This window comes from Haemorhous mexicanus, chromosome W (genome assembly GCF_027477595.1).
Source record: "Haemorhous mexicanus isolate bHaeMex1 chromosome W, bHaeMex1.pri, whole genome shotgun sequence".
NCBI classification, from domain to species: Eukaryota; Metazoa; Chordata; class Aves; order Passeriformes; family Fringillidae; genus Haemorhous; species Haemorhous mexicanus.
The window spans coordinates 7,049,752-7,063,992 of NC_082380.1; the positions used below are offsets into that span (position 1 = coordinate 7,049,752).

Genomic DNA, 14,241 nt, shown 5'->3' on the forward strand with positions numbered 1-14,241 from the left:
AAGACTCTTTTTTCCTATAACACATAAAACTATGGGGAAATGAAAGTGTTCAAATTAATATTGAAGAAAAGCCTCCATACTAAAATAAGTAGATGTTAAAATAGCTGTAATCCCATGAAAAGTTTAAACAGAAAAAAAAATAAAGTAGTCCTGTACTTCCAGGAAAAGAAAAAGAAAATTTCTGTTCCCAGAAATGAAGATGATTTTAAACATAAATAATAAAACTTTTACCTTTAAACAACTTATCTTTAAAACAATACCCCATAAGTCAACATGGCTATGAGAGACAACTGCTCACTTTGAAAATTTTAAAAGGTTTATTAAGCCATAACAAAAATACAACAAAAGGACTACATAAGGAAAAATCCGCAGTGCTGAGAACTGCCTTTGTGGCTACCTACCATGTGGTCAGTTCATCTTCAAGATGGATGCTCAGTCTTTTATACCCCTGGCGGTTGCATGAGCCAACCCTGGCCCCTCCCAAAGTCTGTCAGTCAGCTCTTCTTTGCCATTTATCTGTGGAGACTGCTTTCTTGTAACTTGATTGTAGGGTCAGGTGTTGCCATGCTGCATCCCCTAAGCAACAAGCTTTTCCATTCCCAACTGCCCCATGGAAGGGGCACATGTGCATGCCTTCTTTCTACCTGTACTAGACAACCCCGGCTGTCTGATGGCAACAATACAGAGGGGGGGAAAAAGGAACTATGAGGAGAACAGAGGACATCTAAACTACAATAACATAACTATATATCACTAAAGCTTCTCTTAATACTCACACAATATTCATCCCTTAATTGTGAGAGGCAATCATCTCATTATCCAACTATAACATGGCCCTTCAACAAGCTGTGAGAAGGCTTATAAAAATAAGAAAAACTTCACAATAGCAGGGTTCCTCAAACAGCTGTTATTTGTAACAAAATTAAGAACCACAAAAAACCTTTTTTTCCCTCGTGTAAAGAAGTCTCCAAAACCTTAACAAAAGAGACTTCTCTCCCTAAGTAAACTAAAAAAAACTATTTTAAAAGTAGTAAACTAACTAGAAACCTTAGATTTAGTTTCTTTACATTATCAGGAAAAAAAAAAGTTATAAAGGGAGAAAAAGTATTCTAAAGAGTTTATTTTAATTCTTACTACTTTTTTCCTTTAATTACTTTTAATAAAATTTTCTTTATACCCTTTTAAAGTTTTGAACTTAATTTACCTTTCTCCTAATCCTATCTCACAACAAGAAGTAAATACCTTAATAAGTATCCAACCCTAGAACCTACCATACTCATCAACACATTAATTGAAAAATCTCAAAATTAAAGAAATCTAAAATTAACAAAACAAAACCACTACACAAAATTGGTGTTTCTGCCCGGTTTCAAACTGAAGCCACCACATCTTTTAGTAAAAAATACAGGCAATTAATAAACGCTGTGAGATGGAGAATTTATTTAGAGAAATAAATAGTGAAGCACATATTAAATAATAAAATTAAGTAGAATGATAGTGAAAAAGTTTTATTGTAATAATGGTAAAAATCTAGGAGTGGAGGTTAGTATAATTTTTTTTCCCCTTCTTTACTTAATTTAGTTAGTTTTATTGTTCTAGGTAGAAGTTATACATGGAATGTAATTTTAATAATAATTCTTAAGCATGTATATTTCACAGAAGCGAAAGGTAGAGTGTCGTGGTTTAGAATAGGAGGAAAATTTAAGGAAGTGATGCAGAAGCTTTTTGTATAACTGACAATCTATTAAACCACTAAGGAGCTAGACACGGCTCTGTGAAAGACTCATGTTAACAACAAAAAAACCCGGGAACTTTCTCTTTCCTTCCCGGTCAGCAGCGCAGTAACACAGCTGGGCAGGCCCCGTCCCAGGCCGGGCCCACCAGCCCTGCCACTGGGCTGGGCCTGCTTTCCCTGGGCCGCCTGCCAGTTCTCCCTTCCTTCCCCCATCTACTCCCAGGCAGGGAGAGGGGGTGACGCAGGCCAGATAGAACCAACCTTACTAACATGTCGGAATAGGGATTTTACCCTATAGAAGTTACCCACAACCATCAAACATGAAAAAAAAGACCACCCCCGCCTGCAATCCCGGCATACTACTACTAAGTTCTAGCCTAACTAATTAAATCCAAGCCACCTCCCCCAACTACCATCTAAAGTAACCAACTCAACCAAAAATCAAATAATCATTTAAAAGGCCCAGGCTGCAATCCCTCCAGGAGTGTACCTGCTCTGTCATGGGCTTATTCATGGCCACACATTTTGAGGTCCTCCAGTATGACCTCATGCACAGCCACTGGTGCTTCAAGATCTACCTGCTATGGCACAGACATAACCACAGGCACATATGCTTTGAGATTTACCAGCTCTGGTATGGATTTATCAATGGCCACAGACACTTCAGGGTGTCCTGTTCCTGTGTGGACTCATCAACAGTCCCTTCAACTTGAATTCACACTGGAGTTCTAGCCTGTCCAGTACAGCAGCACAGAAACAGCAGTGATGCCCAGGCCATCTGCCTGCGCATGCACCTGGCTATTGCTGTTATCAAAATGTTCCCAGGCACAGCAGAGTAAGAAGATGAGCAGATGAGCAGCACACCGAGCAGCACACCAAGCAGCAAAAAGCAGCCATGAGCAATAGACTGATATACAGTTAGACAAGCAAGCCCCATGGTGAGTACAGGAGCCTGCCCTTTGAAAGCTAAAGAGCACTGATGCCTTGAGAAGGCTGACCTAGAACAGAGGCTAGACAGAGTTAAAGAATAAAGTAGGTATTTATTAAAAGGCCTCAATGGGCCTTGGGCACTACAAGAGCCCAGCCAGGGATACACCCAAGATGGACCCAAAATGGTCACAAAATGGACAACCAGTCACAAAGTCTCACACTTTTATAAGTTCTGGTCCATTTGCATATTGGAATTAATTGTCCAATTGTAGCTTTAGGTTATGAAGTTCCATCCTCCTTGTCTTTCTCTCTTCAATTCACCGTTGTTTATACTTTTTGGGCCTGGAGCTTGTAACGGTTGTCCTTGGTCAAGCTGGAAAAGGATTGTTTTGTCTACCTACCCTGTGAAGGGACCTTGCTAACACTTAATATGAAGCTCAGAGCTACACATTAAAGCAGCACAGAATCTGAAAAATATGAAAGCTAAAACTTAAGGCATCACCACTAACAGATATAAATTCCATCTATCACATCCCAATCAAATCCATCATTATCCTGAACCCTTTGAGCCCCTTGTTGGGCACCAAAAAGGGCTGTTGTGGTTTAACCCCAGCCAGTATCCAAGCACCATGCAACCATTTGCTCACTGACCCACTGAGTGGGATGGGGGGCGAATCAGAAGAGTAAAAGTGGGAAAACTTGTGGGTTGAGATAAATAGACAGTTTAATCATAGACTCATACAATACCTTGGGTTGGAAGGGACCTTAAAAATCTAATTCCAACCCCTCTGCCATGGGCAGGGAACCTTCCACTAGATCAGGTCGCTCAGACCCCATCCAACCCAGCCTTGAACACCTCTAGGGATGGGGCATCCACAATTTCTCTGGACAACCTGTACCAGTGCCTCACTATCGGTGCTATGATGCCCAACAGGCGGGAAGAATGACGCGCAGAACTCCATGCTATCAGAAGGCTAATTAATTACTTTATTATACTATATTATACTATAACTATATTACACTATATTACACTAACATGAACTATCACTAACTAACTGGAAAATATGTGACTCTCTGCTTGAGTGTCCTGACACACACACGTGGATCTAATTGGTTAATGAATCTAAAACACTATCACTAGAATCTAATTAAGCAATCACTTTGGGTAAACAATCTCTAGAACACATTCTACATGGGTACAAACACAGGAGCAGTAAATGAGATAAGAATTGTTTTGATCATTCTTTTCTCTACTTCTCTCACAGCCTTTCTCAGGAGAATCCTGAGAAAGCTAAATCTCTCTCTGTTCAGAGGGCCTATGAATACCACACCTCACCACTCTCACAGTAAAGATTTTCTTCTTAGCATCTAATCTAAACCTAATCTCTGTCAGTTTGAAGCTATTCCCCCTTGTCCTATCACCACATGCCCTTGGAAAAAGTTTCTCTCCATCTTTTTTGTAGGCTCCCTTCAGGTGCTGGAAGGCTGCAATTAGGTCACCCTGAAGTCTTCTCTTTTCCAGGCTGAACAATCCTAATTCTCTCAGCGTTTCCTCATAGTAGAGGTGCTCCATCCCTCTAATCATCTTCGTGGCCTCCTCTGGACTTGCTCTAAGAGCTCTGCCTTCTTCCTGTGCTGAGGATCCCAGGGCTAGATGCAACACTTCAGATGGGGTCTCATCAGAGTAGAGGGGTAGAATTCCCTCCCTCACCCTGCTGGCCACAGTGCTTTGGATGCAGCCCATGACATGATTGGCTTTCTGGGCTGTGAGCACACATTGCTGGCTGATGCCCAGCCTCTCATCGACTAGCACCCCCAAGTCCTTCTCAGCAGGGCTGCTCTCAATCCGTTCATTCCCCAGATGGGATTAATACCAGGAGTTGCCCCAACCCAGGTGCAGCACTTGGCACTTGGTCTTATTAAACCTCATGAGATTCCCATGGGCCCACTCCTCAACCTTGTTCAGGTCCCTCTGGATGGCATCCCAACCTCCAGGTGTGTCAACTGCACCACTCAGCTTGGTGTCATCTGCAAATTTCCCAAGCGTGCACTCAATCCCCTTTGTCTATGGCATTGATGAAGATATTAAATAGCACTGGTCCCAATACAGACCCCTGAGGGACACCACTTGTCACTGATTCTCAGGGTCTCTAGCTGGTCAGAGTGACCCCGAGAAATGTTAGAAAGTCTCTTTTCCCAGCCCGGCACTCAAAGAAGGAGTCTGAGCTCTTCATTTCTCGGTCTCAAGGTTGTTTATTGTTTCTTATCTATAAAATATTTTCTCCTGTCCAGCCGAGGTCCGCTCAGCAAGACAGTCCAAGGCACTCTGCCTGCCCCCGGGGCGGTGTTATGTCTTTATACTAAAAACTACATGTACAATATTTACAATTACTTTCCAATACCTATCACCTATGTTACACAGTGAGCTTATACTCTAAACCAATCTAAAAGTGCCAACATCACAGCAGAAGATGGAGGCCAAGAAGAAGAAGGAGAAAGGCTGGACACGCCCAGATTCCTCCATCTTGCTCCCTGAATCCCCATTCTAAAAACCCCAAAAATCTATTTTTCACCCAGTGATAAATTCACTATCATTCTACTTAAACTGTCATGGCTTGTAATTATTCATATAAAGGTTGGTAATTGTTTTTTCCAAGGGCTAAATCAAAGGCACAGGGGTCTTGGGCTCTGTGCCAAGGTCTCTGAGCCCCCTGGGCAGGGTCTCGAGCCCTCCAGGGCAGCTAGAGGAATTTCCTGGGTTCCCACAACTGATCTCCATCTGGACTCTGAGCCATTGACCACTGCCTTCTGGATGTGACTGTCAAACCATATTCTTATCCTTTTAACAGTCCACCTATCCAATCCATCTGTCTCCAATTTAGAGAAAAGGATGTTGTGGGGGACCATGTCAAAGGCTTTACAGAAATCCAGATAAATTACATCTGTAGCCCTTCCCTTGTCCACTGATGGAGTGTCTCCATCATAGAAGGCCACTAGATTGGTCAGGCAGGACTTGCCCTTGGTGAAGATGTGATGGCTGTCTCAGATCACCTCCTGTCCTCCATGTGCCTCTGCAGAGCTTCCCAGAGGATCTGCTCCATGATCTTCCCAGGCACAGAGGTGAGTTTGACAGGTTGCTAGTTCCCAGGGTCTTCCTTTCTGCTCTTTTTAAAGATGCGGACAATGTTTCCCTTTTTCCAGTCACCTGGGACTTTACCTGACTGCCATGACTTTTTGAATATCGTGGAGAGTGTCCTGGAAACTCCATCAGCCAATGACTATGGGATGCATCTTATCCAATCCCATAGATTTATGTACATTCAGGTCCCTCAGGTAGCCATGAACCTGATCTTCTCTTAGGGAGGGACTTTGCTCCCCCTGTCCCCATCCTGCTGTCCATCCATTCAAGAGGTGTGGGGAGAGAGGTTGCCATCAAAGACTTGAGGCAATGAAGTTAAGCACCTCAGCCTTCTCCTCATCCTTTGTTATGAGTTTTCTAGTACTGTTTATCATTACACCTTCTCTGACCTTCCTTTTCTGATTAATGCCTGTAGCAGTCCCCCACGATGTCACCTGTCCCAGCCCTCCCTTTAATCCCGACTGATAAGCTCCTAGTCAGCTCCTCATCCCTCCCCAGGGGAAACTCCATTCACTCCAGCTGCTCATTTACATAGTCTGTTTAATGTACCAGTAGAAGCCCTTCCTGCTATTCTTTGTGTCCCTTGCCATGTTTGGTTCCAACTTTGCCTTGGCCTTCCTCACCCCATCCCTACACAACCAAACTTTATACTCTTTCCAGGTTACCTGTCTTTGTTTCCACTGCCTGTGCATTTGCTTCTTCCCTTTGGTTTTACTCAGCCATGCCAGTCTCTTGCCTTCATTGTCTGATTTCTTGCCCCTGGGGATTGCTGGTTCTTGTGCCCTATGGTAAACCAAAAGCCATGCAAGCAAAGTAAATCAAGGAATTAATTCCCTACTTCCCATCAGCTTTATATCCTAAACATGATGTCATATAGTATGGAATATCCCTTTGATCAGTTGGGGTCAGATGTCCCACCTGTGTTCCCTCCCAGTTTAACTGTATCCCAGCCAAAACCAGTGCAGTGATACAGCTGGGCCTTGCGAAATTAAAGCTGAAAGCAAAAGTTCTGTCATAAACACATCTGAGAAAAATTGCATTGCCTGATCATTACAAGTTCTCAAATCATAATCATGACAACTTACTTAAACTACATGAGAAAATATGTACCTTATAAAACTGAGTCAGAGCTTTTTTTTTTTTCTCAAGAGAAATCAGAAGTGATATTGGCCAGAGGTTGCTATTGCCAACACAACTGGTGACTAGTCAAAAGTCTTATGAATCCTATGGTTTAGATGTTGTATTACTGAATGACACATTTATCCAGAGTTGGTATAACTCTTAATATAAAAGTGGGGTGCCAGATAAGACTGTGGCTTAGTTGTGGGTGTGGCTATTTTACTATATGCAGATAGAACTAAGTTGATCCTAGGAACAATATATATTAGTATAGATGAAGTGGTACAACCTCCCTAATGTGAATTCCTCACTACTGGTATGACTTCATATCAGGGTGTAAGTCTCTGTCCGAAGTTTCCCTCATCTGCCTCATGATCGTCATGAAAGGGACAGAGATTGGGACCACCGAAGAAAAAGGACCCTTGTCTGAAATTCTGGTCTTGTTGGTGATGGTCACTTGCCAAGACCCTGAGGCCTGAGCACAGCCTCTGGCATTACTAAGCTATTGTTCACAGGTGTGTTTGCTGTATGCTACACTGGGCCCAGTGAAAGGAAAAAAGGGGCACTCTGTCCTTTTTTGCAACAATGACCCTGGAATTTCCCCACCTCTCGGCTTGGCTGGACTTCTCCTGAGGAAGTTTTTGGTGGTCCCCACAGAAGACCCCTCACCTGTTTTACAACCACCATGACAGACAGACTGAGGTGGGAGAAGCTTCTCCATCAAGGACTGAGACATGAAACCCCTATGGAAAAGCTCCCCCTCCTCCCAAGGACTGAGACTGAAACCTCTAACCTGATGAGAGGTCTATGGGGGAGGCAAGCTGACCAAACAGAGATGTTTGCCTGCAGGTTGTGACCACTAGACCAAGAAGACAATCACTCTCGCTTACTGCTGAGAACATGGACTACCTGTTACATCTATTCTTTATTGTATCTGTTTCCCCCCCCTCGCAATTTTTAATAGAGTTATCATAATAAAAACCTCTGAGTTTGCTAGAGATTTCAAGATCTCCCCAACGTAACAGGTGGATCCTCGGCTGGACTGGACCAAAGGACTTTGTCTCTATGTTTGGTAGCTATATCCCCCTCTCTCTGTCTCTCTCTTCTCTCTCTTTCTCTATCTTTTTCTCTCCCTTAATCCCTCTATCGCATTTGCTGTGGTCATTCAATAAAAGGTACATTTGTTTATAAGTATTACTGCAAATCCCCTTGCCATGTCAGTTTTTTGCACTCTGAGATCAATTAATGAACCATTATGAAACCCATTTAAGGACGGATTGTGACACAGGGTAAAATACTTAACCTTTGTAAATTACTTCTATGGTGCTGTTCCTTGGAAAACATTGAAGAGTGTAATATTATGCAAGTGGCAGATAATGTATCACCTATTAAGGACTAATTCTCAGTTTTATTTAATGAAACTCTTTTCACTGTGTCCTTCAGGACCTTAGCTGTAGCAGAGCTCAACATATTCTGTAGCATTTCTATATTATTTTACTACTCTATAGTAAATGAATGCTGATTATTAAATTCCTATTTAAATTATTCATTGCTGTCTGCCACAGGGAAATACAGGCAGGAATGATCAGAATTTGTAATGCTGAGCTGTGTGTAGTGTGTATGTTTTCCAAAACCTTGGTAACTTGTATTGTATCTTACTAGTGTTAGAATAGATCATTCAGTGTTTGAATTCCTTGGCATACTGTACTGGCAACTTAATGTGTAAACTTCCTATTTCTCCCTCTCATTTTCAGTTGTAAGGTGGCACTGGAGGGGTTCATATGTCTATTTGTTTTAATTTAGTTTGGTTCTAATCAACAAAACATAAAGGGAGGAAAAATATCTAGTTTTTCAGGCCCTTGGATGTAGTGTAGAAAATTGTGCATTTTGCATCATCTATCAGTTGATGACAGTTTGTCACACTGTTCCACTGAATTTGATGAATTTTCTTCAGGACATAAAATGCTTCACAGTGTGATGTTGAACAGTGTGCACATGATGTGTGTGTGTAAACTAAAAAAACTGTGTGACATGCCATTTTGTTCACATTCTTTTTTCTTTTTTTGACATAGGAAAAGAAATCTAAGATATATATTGAGGGGGAAAAAAAGATGGATTCACAAGATTGTGTCCCAACAAGTTCAAAGCAAGATATGAGCCATCACATAAAGGGTAATGCTGGTAAACATTATCTTTGTGGCTATTGTGCAGCCTTCACCAATATAGTAGTCACCTTTCCCATCCAGAAGGTCCTCTTTCGACAACAGTTGTATGGCTTGAAAACAAAGGATGCAGTACATCAGCTGCAGAAAGATGGAATTCGAAATCTCTATCGTGGAATCCTTCCTCCATTAATGCAAAAAACAACTACCCTGGCTCTAATGTTTGGCTTGTATGAAGATTTCTCCTCCTTGCTCCATAGTCACACAAGTGCACCTGAACTTCTAACTTGCAGCATGGCAGCAGTGCTTGCAGGGACCACAGAAGCCCTTCTTACACCTTTTGAACGAGTTCAGACTTTGCTTCAAGACTACAAACATCATGACAAATTTACAAACACTTACCAGGCTTTCAAGGTACTAAAAGTCTATGGGATTAGAGAATATTATCGGGGTTTGGTGCCTATTCTGCTCCGGAATGGAAGCAGTAATATTCTCTTCTTTGGCCTACGAGGACCTATCAAACACTGTCTGCCTGAAGCAACTTCTTATAGCACTCACTTGGTCAATGACTTTATCTGTGGAGGGCTGTTGGGTGCCTTACTGGGATCCTTATTTTTCCCAATGAATGTTGTAAAAACTCGCATGCAATCTCAAATTGGTGGCGAATTTCAGTCTTTTTCAAAAGTTTTTGTGACAATATGGCTAGAACGTGATAAAAAATTGATGCATCTTTTCAGAGGAGTCCATCTGAATTACCATCGTTCTGTCCTGTCCTGGGGCATAATCAATGCAACATATGAATTCTTGCTAAAGCTATTATGAGAAATGTTACCTTCTTCTGAAACACCTCTATTCACTTGGGTATTTGTACATTTTAGGTCACTTTGTCTCTGGAAATAGGTTAATTTATAGAACTTTTTGTGAATAATATGGAGTACCATGAAACTTGGAGAGAATTCAAAGCAGCCATTACATTTCAGTAGGGAGATGGATGATATTGTTAGTGGCTGCTTAGTGTGGAAGGTAATTAGTCTTATGAACAACCTTGAGTATTTATGGGGTAAATAGCATATATCTAAATCTTTATGCAACTGGATATACTTCTGAACAAGTTAAAGTATTTATATATTGGTGGATAAATTTACCCATAGTGGAATAACTAGACAAATGCAAAGTAAAAAATATCTGTATATTGGTCTAGTAGCTTATTCTATAATTTCCAATATTTCCCAATACTCACAATAATCAAATTTTATGCTGCACATCGTATAATTTGAAAATTAAGAAGGAGCCAATGAAAGTGAATTCTTTTGTTTGAAACACTACAGAGGGTTAAAAACTGAGCTTCCAAATGTCTTGGGGCTCTAAATTATCTTTGGAGTTTAAACAGAAGCTGCCAATTTTGATTAGGATTACTTTCTTTCTGAACCTCAAGTTTTAAACTGAGCCTACACAAACTATTTTGTCAACCATTTTACCACTCAGCTTTAACATGAGTATCATCTTATTCACCAATAGCTACTGAATATTAAACTTCAGTGTAAAATGACCAAGTGCAAAATGGGATTGTGCCTATGTATGAGTGTGCCTTGAAATGAAAAGGTGGAAGGAGCGAGACAGCAATTTTATCTCAAGTTTTAAAAGTGTTCCTTGTTGAAAAACCTATTTGCAAATTTAGTATACTCAAGTTTTCTGCTTTTGTATTGCTTTGTTTCTGTTGCAAACAAAAAACTGATCTCACTCAAATGTTCAAACAGTAATACATCTTCCTTTGATTAGCAAGCTGCTTGATTTACAGTTTTTTTTTTCTTTTGCAAACTGTTTTTGTTTAATTTGTGCTGTGATAGAATTTTATGTCAGCACTGATGAAGTGAGATTTCTGGGTATAAGCATTTAAGGCCTTAAAGGGAAAGCAAGCATAACTACCAAACAGGTGAATGTCTTAATTCTTTCTTAGTTCTTTTTTCTTTATTTGGGGGTGTGTTATTCATGAAAAGTTTATGAAGCATTCTTTGTTTTGGATTTGGGGGCAGGAAAACTTTCAGAAACTATTTTTAATTGATCTTTTCCTATGTTTTAGGCCCTGTATAACTATCAGTGGTAATACAGTAAAACAATAAAAGGAGTTGTGTGGCTAATAACTTACACTTCAAGCATTTGTAATTTGGTTAATAGATAACAATACGCAGTAAAGACAGGGGTGTGGTCAGCAGCTATGCATGAAGGTTACTTGCATGTTTCATTCACCAACAAAAAGAAAGGTGTAAAAGGGTATTAGCAAACATAAACATGACCCAAATTGAATCCTAGAGTGAGGAAGAAAACAACCAAAGAAGCCATCAACATGAACATCATATTCCTCCTGGCCATGGAGAGCAGTAAAAGAGCAAGCATAACACCAGGGAAAGGAATAGAAACTAAGAAGGGTGGGGGTGGAGGTGTGTGGGGGTGTGTGTGTTGCAATTTGAAATACATGATTCTTTCTTTTCATGTAACAATTAGATCCAGACTAATAATGATTAGACTCTCAAGTTTTCAATTACACTAACAATAAATTTTTGGTTTTACTTATGCATATCAATGCCTTAAAAAACCTAGAAATGAAACAATGCGCTTTTGAGATAATATTAGTATAGAAGGTAATATAAAGGTTGGTCTTTATTGGAGGCCTCCAGGGGCAGATATGGAAAATGTCCACAAAATGCCCACCCCCACACAGGGTGAATACAGTTTTATAACTTTAGCAAATTAGAATAATTGACAAAAATCATCAAGTAGAGACATAAGTGGTTAAGCAATTTGCCTCCAGTTCAAGTCCCTCCTAAATCCTCCCCACTCAGATGGGAAATAAACTTTGTTTATGAAAATATGTCTCAAAGAGCTGGTCTCAACCTTGGTTCCCTGTAGCAGGCACAGGGCCTGCAATGCCTCCATGGTATTCAGCAGCCTAAGATAGGAAATGCCTAGTCATGATGACTGGACCTAAGAAGCCCCTCTTCTGCCTTCGGACCCTTGCTTATCTCTCTGTAAGACTATAGGTCACTTTCCCCTCGACCCCTACTATTGGACAATTTCTAAAACTCCTGTACCCTATATAAAGAGCTACTTTTGCCCAGCTCGGTAGAAGAGCTGTCCCTGAGAACCTTCGCAGAAGACTCCAATAAAGACCTCTCTGTGGAACCTCATACAGTGCTTCTCCTCTCTCTCTCTGCGTCTGCCAAAGGCACTTAGCAAGCTAAAGAGCTGAAATCACAAATGAGCTGATAATCACTAAAGAGCTGATCTCACTTAAGAGCTAAGCTTGGTAAGGTAGCCTGCGCTGGGAGCTGCCAGGCAGGCTGCGCTGAACAGGACTGCGCTATCCAGACCTGCGACAGTCAGCCGGGGATATCCTGAAACCCAGCCAAGGCGTGCATTAGTTCCCAGGAAGAACCAAGATAGGATTGGGGCCTATGTGATTTGTCTTTCTGCCTATCAGGGTTGGAAAAAGTACTGGGGCTAGCTAGTAACTATATAACTACAAAACAATAGAGCTAGAATATATGTGTAAAGAATATAGAGAATATATAAGTAAAAATCATTCTGGCAGCATTCCCCCCTTTAGTCTTGTCTAGTCTCTACTCTTTACATTGAACCACAGCATCGCATCATACAGCCAGCTATTATGCAAAGACTAACTAGAGATACAAGTAGCATGAACTGTTCCTTTTATCCAGGCCCAGTTCAGTAACCATGAAGTGAGTGTATGGAAGGTATATTCAAAGTTCAGTGAGCCTTTTGAAAGTTACCTGATGTAAAATTTGAGTTTGCTTCCAAACTTCAACCTAATCCTTATTAATTCTTTGACTCTGATCTGCATAAGAACAACTAGTGTTAATGATTGTGCAGCTAGTAGGAAATTGAGAACCATTCTATTTTGTAAAAATATACCAGATAAATCATGGATTTCTTCTTGTAAGGCTGAAATTGCATCTGAAATTTGCTTTTCAATATGTTCAGTAATCCTCAATATGATCAAATATTATTATGTCTGGAATTACAGCCCAAGGGCCCAGGACCAATCTTTATCTAGGGGCAAAACTTATCAGGCCTCGTGTTCACATATCCAATACCACCTTGACATGCCATTCTTATAAAGAGCTTTTGGATACATTTTGGACTAAAGCCACATGCAAATTTTGGGGCCAAACCTGAATCATGGCTACCAACTGTGCAGATAACAGGCACTAAAAGAACAATTTAAATCACATTATCCTGAATTGTCTTGGTTTCTCTTTTCCAGTTATTTCAGGAGCAGAGGTCTTCTTAACTCTGGAGCAGTGAATTCAGGGTTCTCTGCCAGCAACTTCAGTTTTGGTAAGGGTAGTCAGGACATGGAATGGCCCTCTCCACTGTTCTTGGTTTGGTTTGATGCCTATATAACTAAGGTCAAAGTTACAAGGTGCTTATATAGGTTGAGTTATAAGATATCTATATAACCTGATACCTGTATAACCTGAATTATAGCTTTTTATACCTATATATACCTGATAAAAATAACTTTTTATATGATCTAATGGCTAATATATGGTTAACTAGTTGCTTAATGCTGAATAGACAAAAAAAGAAAAAAACTCACCAGGTGGATAGCTTTAGAGATCGATAAGTATAGCGCCAATGAAAAATTGGCAAGTGCAAAGCCAATTAGCCACAAAATAAAGAATTTAGACCGGTTAGGACCAGACAGACCAGGGAACACCATAACTGTGCATGCTCTTGAAGCGATACGCAGAATAAATAGACTCCACAACCTGATGTAGTTATGAAGTGGGTATGTATTGTCAGTGCCCGGCACAAGCGAGATAGCTCTAATGAAAACTTGTGCCCTGAGTCCTGGTCTGAGCCCCATCTTTTATTCACAAAGGGGTTCCATATACATAACATTGCACAACCTTTCCATGCATATTCAACCCCTGGCCCCGCCTGTCCTTGCCTTGCATGGTAATTAGATCCACGCCCTTCTGAGCATGCATTGTTCACGGTGGTGGTCTCATGGGGGTCTTTGGTGGTCTCTGAGGCTGAAGGTTGTGGTCTTCCTCATGGTTGAACTTTTGAACTTTTCTTCTTTGCGCGTGCGCTTTGGTCCCTTGGTGCTTATCTGAGTACGTCTGTCGGTC

At 40.9% G+C, this 14,241-nt stretch overlaps 1 protein-coding gene across 3 annotated transcripts in view; it reads left to right on the plus strand.

Moving 5' to 3' along the window:
- The window catches only part of LOC132341485 (mitochondrial nicotinamide adenine dinucleotide transporter SLC25A51-like), a 69,617-nt gene extending 58,750 nt beyond the window's left edge, over nt 1–10,867 (plus strand). For all 3 annotated transcript variants that reach the window (XM_059873068.1, XM_059873069.1, XM_059873071.1), the window contains one exon: nt 8,996–10,867. In XM_059873068.1, coding sequence (XP_059729051.1) covers nt 9,035–9,907 — 873 coding nt within the window. In that variant the 5' untranslated portion in view covers nt 8,996–9,034 and the 3' untranslated portion in view covers nt 9,908–10,867. The remainder of the gene's footprint in view (nt 1–8,995) is intronic.
- Nucleotides 10,868–14,241: the final 3,374 nt, after the last annotated feature.